The following is a 5,469-nucleotide window of genomic DNA, read 5'->3' as shown; positions in this document are numbered from 1 at the left end:
GAAACAATGAGAAGATGCTGCTAAAATTTCTTTAGAGAGTCGACAGATATGAAGATCAGAACAACACAAAGAAGAAGCAGAAGAAGAGAAGAAAGAAGACACAAAAGTTTTTACGTGGTTCGGCCTAAAAATGCTTACATCCACAGAGAGGAGTTGTATTCAATCTTGGAGATGATCTTGAAGATCTACAAATGAGTCTTTAGCTAGATTTCTTTTTGTTTTGTACAGTACATCTTCAGATTCTAGCTACATGTGTATTTATATAGTTTGTTTTATGTACAACAATTACAACAAACTTGTAGAAGTTGATTTCATCATCATTCTTTAACAATCTCCACCTTGAAATTAATTTTAAGGAGTTTCTTTCAACTCCTCTTTTGCTAACCCTTTTCTTCTTCAACCTTTGTCTCTCAGCTCAAACCCTATGATGTCGAGGCACTTCTGAAGTTTGAGTTGGGTGACAGCTTTGGTTAACATGTTGGAGGCATTCTCTGAGGTATGAGCTTTAAGAACTTCTATTTGTTTATTTTCTATCTGTTCTCTTATGAAATGAAATTTAACATCAATGTGTTTTGTTCGGTTATGGTATTGTGGATGTTTAGATAGATGTATGGTACTCTGATTATCACAGAATATCTTTACTGTATCTTGCTTAATACCAAAATCACATAGGAGTCCTTTTAGCAAGTTCTTCCTTTACTGCATCTGATAATGCAATAAATTCAGCTTTAGTAGTATAAAGGGCTACTACTGATTGTAACGTTGCCTTCCAACTTAATACACAACTTTCAAATAGGAAAATATAACCAGATAGGGATCTCCTTTTATCTAAATCCTTAGCATAGTCAGAGTCAACATAACCTATTAATTCTGGTTCATTGTTTAAAGCTTGCTGATACAGTAGTTTGGCACTTGAAGTGCCTTTAAGATACCTCATGATCCACTTTGTTGCCTCCCAATGCCTCTTACCCAGATTAGCCATGTACCTATTTACCAGACTTGTAGCATAGGCAATATCTGGCCTTGTAGAAATCACTAGGTAAATTAGACTTCCCTTAACTTGGGAATAGGGAATGGTTGACATTATCTTCAAATGTTGAGTGTCTATTTCTTTTGGTGAGTTTTCTGCTGAAAGTTTGAAATGATGTGCTATAGAAATACTGACTGCTTTAGCTTCTATCATGTGATATTTCTTGATTAGTTTTTTACAATATTGAGTCTGATCAATGTTGAGTTTGTATGGTTTTCTATCTCTATTAATACCAATGCCCAATATTCTGTTTTCATTTCCCATGTCTTTCATTTCAAATTCTGATTTCAATAGACCTTTGACTTGATTTGAGTCTTTCATAGTTGTTCCTGATAGCAACATATCATCTACATAGAGGAGTAGATAGATAGGATGTGCATAGGTTTTAGTGTTTATATAAACACAACTATCATAAGAACTCTTAGTAAATCCATTCTTCTGTATAAAATCATTAAATCTTCTGTTCCAACACCTAGGAGATTATTTAAAGCCATAAATAGATCTTTTAAGTAGACAGTAATGATCTTCTTTCCCTTTGACTTATAGCCTTTAGGTTGACTCATATAAGAAGCCATGTGGAAAGGCTTTTTTGACATTAAGTTGCTCTAGCTCTAGGTTTTGTTGAGCCACAATGGACAGTAGAAGTCTGATAGATGTTTGCTTGACTACAGGGGAAAAAAAATCTCATTGTAGTCAACACCTTGTTTCTGAGTGAATCCCTTTGCAACCAGCCTATCTTTATATCTAGGTCCTTGACCATTAGGGATACCTTCCTTGTATTTATAAACCCATTTGGATGCAATTGGTTTGCACCCTTTAGGTAAAAGAACCAACTCCCAAGTGTCATTCTTTAAAAGAGATTCAACATCTTCATTCATAGCCTCTATCCACATTCTAGCTTTAGCCCAACTTACTACCTCTTCAAAAGTAGAGGGTTCATGTTCATTATTCAGACTTGAAGCATTTAAAGCTAAATTGATGTAATCATCATATCTTGAGGGTGGCACTATAGTTCTTCTTTGTCTATCTCTTGCTAGGCTATAACCCCTTAGGTCTAGTTCTTTTTGCTCAGGATCAGAAACAACCTCTTCTACATCTTCTTCATAATGAGGTAGTTGATCAGTATGTGAATATGAGCTTGAGGGATCAGAAGTAGGATTTAGGAGGTGCTCCACCTCAATTGTATCAAACTTTCCTTGTGGTGCTGAAACATTTGAATTAGGATTTTGCAAAAACATTCTAGTCTCTCTAAAGATGACATCTTTGCTTTTTATACACCTTTTTTTCAGTAGGATGCCACAATCTAAAGCCTTTCACTCCTTCAGTAAAACCCCAAAACATACATTTTACTGCTCGGGCAGCTAAGTTCTCCTTGTTCTGGTGTACAAAGCCTATGCAACCAAACACCCTTAGGTTGTTTAGATTAGAAAGATGTTTGGTCCACCTTTCTTCTGGAGTAAGTTGATTTAGTGAGGCATGAGGGCATCTATTGAGAGTATAGACAGTATAGGATGCTGGCTCAGCTCAAAACATCTCAGGAAGGATGACATCTGATAAGAGACTCCTCACTCTCTCCATGATTGTTCTGTTTAACCTCTCTACTACCCCATTTTGCTGATGTGTGTACCTTACAGTCTTATGTCTAATAATCCCCTACTGCCTACAAAAAATATTAAACTCTTCTGCACAGAACTCAAGTCCATTATCAGTCCTTAGATACTTTATCTGGCAATTAGTTTGTTTTTCAACCATAGTCTTCCATTCTTTAAACTTTTCAAACACCAAATCCTTAGTTTTAAGGAAAAACATCCAGCATTTCCTAGAATAATCATCAATAAAGGTTAAGAAATACCTGGCTCCACTTGAGGATTGGAAAGGTGAAGGGCCTCAAAGGTCCGAATGCACATAATCAAGGATGACCTTGGTTGTATGCTGAGCCTTTACAAAACTCTGCCTAGTTGCTTTACCTATCACACAATGCTTACAGAAGGATAGGATTCGATGAATTCCTTTAGGTAGAATTCCTTGGTTGTTAAGAGCTTGAATAACTTTGGCACTAATATGAGAAAGTCTTTTATGCCAAAGTTCTCCTTCAGTAGGCTCTTTAGAAGTCACAACTAAGGCTGAATGTACTTTCTGAACTCCTTGAACAACATAGACCCCATTTATTTTTATCCCTCTGAAAATAGGCTTACTTTTCTTCAATACTTCACAATAGCCTTCCTTTCCTCTGTATTCATAGCCAATTGAATCAAGCATGCCTAATGAAATCAAGTTCTTCTCAATTTAGGCACATGTCAACTTTTCTTAGTAATTTGACTGACCCATCTTCTAGCTTAAGTGAAACAGAACCAATACCAATAACTGAACATGAGTTATTATTACTCATGTATAATGAACCTTCATCCAGATCTTTATATGTGCTGAACCAGTCATTGCGAGATGTAACTAGGGCATCTGAATAGAAAAAAGAGTCCTCCCTGATTGAGACTTCTCCTGATTGACTTGGCTGGTTTTTCTATTGTGGTTGTGATTGTGACTGTTTGTTCTTCTGTTCATTTCTCCATTTCAAGGTTCTACAATCCTTGATTAGATGCCCTAACTTCTTACAATATTTGCATCTAACCTTGAATTTTTCTTTACCTTCTTATGTAGAATTGTGCTTGCCTTTTTCTTTGTTGTTTTGTTTAGACTTCCTTTTAACAAATAAACCATCAACATTGGGTTTCTCTTCTTTGATGGTTAGAAGATTCATTTCTCTTATTTTTAGGGTTGAAATGATTATATCAGTTGATAATGAGTCTCTACCATACTTTAAAGTTGTCTTAACGTCTTTGTAAGAATCTGGAGTTAAGAAGCACAAAAGCTTCATTATCAACCCCAATCTCTTCACCTTGAGTCTTAAATTCATTTGTCATTCTCTTAAAGTTGTCAAGATTTATAGTTAATGTCTTTGAGGAGCTCATCTTGAAGGTGAAAAACCTCTCTCAAGAAGAGTTTATTCAACAAGTTCTTTGTTTCATACAACTCATTCAACTTAGTCCACATCTTGAAGGTTGTTTCTTAGTCAATGACCTATCTTAGTACACTGTCTGACAGATTTAGGACAAGAGTACCATGAGCAATTAGCTCTATATTCTCCCTTTCTTCTTCTGTTGCAGTAATAGGTAGTTTAGTTGGGTCTTCAAGGGCCTTGTGTGCCCTTTTTTGCCCTAAAATCGCCTTAATATTGGCTTTCCACAAGCTAAAATCTCCTTTCCCATCAAAATTTTCAATGCATATCTTACTACTGCCATCTTTTGATTTCTTTTTTATTTTGAAAGCTCCAAGATCTTCTTTCTTTTAGTTTTTGATTGATCTTGAAGTTTTCTTGCAGGCTCTGATACCACTTTGTTGGGCCTTGATAGCTGAAGATAAAACCGAGATTGGGCTTTATAATGAAAGTATGAGGCCTAAGTAAAAGAAGAAACTATTTGATCTTCAAAAGAAAACCAGCTGCTTTCAAAACTATATGCTGAAAGTACAATCCGTGTGTAAAAGAATCACAGCCCTACATGTTAATGATCAGGATTATTTCCTTACACTACACTGATACGAACTCTTGAATGACTACACCGAAAATATTTTCTTCTGTTTTCAGATAGCTTGAGAGAAAAAAAAAAAAGAAACAATGCAGAGATGCTGTTGAAATTTCTTTAGAGATTCGATGGACATGGAGATCAGAACAACACAAAGAATATGCAGAAGAAGAGAAAAAAGAAGACACAGAGGTTATTACGTGGTTCGGCCTAAAAATGCCTACATCCATGGAGAGGAGCTGTATTCAATCTTGGGGATGATCTTGAAGATCTACAGATGAAACTTTAGCTAGATTTCTTTTTGTTTTGTACAGTACATCTTAAAATTCTAGCTACATGCGTATTGATACAATTTGTTTTATGTATAACGGTTATAACAAACATGTAGAAGTTGATTTCATCATTATTCTTTAACAATCTGTGCCATACTTCTATTTGTACCCTTTCACGACGAGTCTTGCCTTGTATTTCTCGACATCTCCATTTTACTTCAGCTTTGTTCTATAGATCCATTTGACTCCAAGAGCTTTTCTATTTTCTTGTAGTTTGACTAACTCCCATGTCTCATTTATTCTGATTGCATCAATCTCTTGATTTATTGCATCTTTCCATTTTTCATCTTGAATTGCGTCCTCAAAGTATATAGGATCAGCATTTGTAAATAAAGAAAAATTGTTCATCATCCAACACTTTTCTTGAAGTATTATAGATATCATGAATACTTCTTGTTTTCCTTTGAGTAGTTTCTTCATCACTTGCAGAGTGTGAAGATGAAGATGAAGTCATTGGTTGAGTCTCTTTAAGCTCCGAGTCTCGAGCATCTACTTTGCCACCTATGTTAACTAGTAATGGATTCTTGTC

General features: G+C 35.4%; 1 protein-coding gene across 1 annotated transcript; it reads right to left on the bottom strand.

Annotated features, from left to right (window-relative positions):
- Positions 1 to 2,917: 2,917 nt before the first annotated feature.
- LOC120073590 (uncharacterized mitochondrial protein AtMg00300-like) lies at positions 2,918 to 3,419 on the bottom strand. Its single transcript, XM_039026408.1, has 2 exons — positions 3,355 to 3,419; positions 2,918 to 3,260 (listed from the first exon to the last, which is right to left on the bottom strand). The coding sequence occupies exons 1-2, from the start codon at positions 3,417 to 3,419 to the stop codon at positions 2,918 to 2,920; spliced, it is 408 nt and encodes a 135-aa protein (XP_038882336.1).
- Between the last annotated feature and the right edge of the window lie 2,050 nt (positions 3,420 to 5,469).

This window comes from Benincasa hispida, chromosome 3 (genome assembly GCF_009727055.1).
Source record: "Benincasa hispida cultivar B227 chromosome 3, ASM972705v1, whole genome shotgun sequence".
NCBI classification, from domain to species: Eukaryota; Viridiplantae; Streptophyta; class Magnoliopsida; order Cucurbitales; family Cucurbitaceae; genus Benincasa; species Benincasa hispida.
The sequence above is the reverse complement of the archived record's forward strand: the minus strand, read 5'-3'. Positions and strand labels throughout refer to the sequence as shown.

Bases quoted from the DNA above. Each gene is read 5' to 3' on its own strand.
- LOC120073590 (XM_039026408.1), bottom strand. From the start codon at position 3,419: ATGAGTAATAATAACTCATGTTCAGTTATTGGTATTGGTTCTGTTTCA. The intron at 3,261-3,354 runs GTCAGTCAAATT...CTATGAATACAG, and splicing joins TCACTTAAGCTAGAAGATGG to AGGAAAGGAAGGCTATTGTG.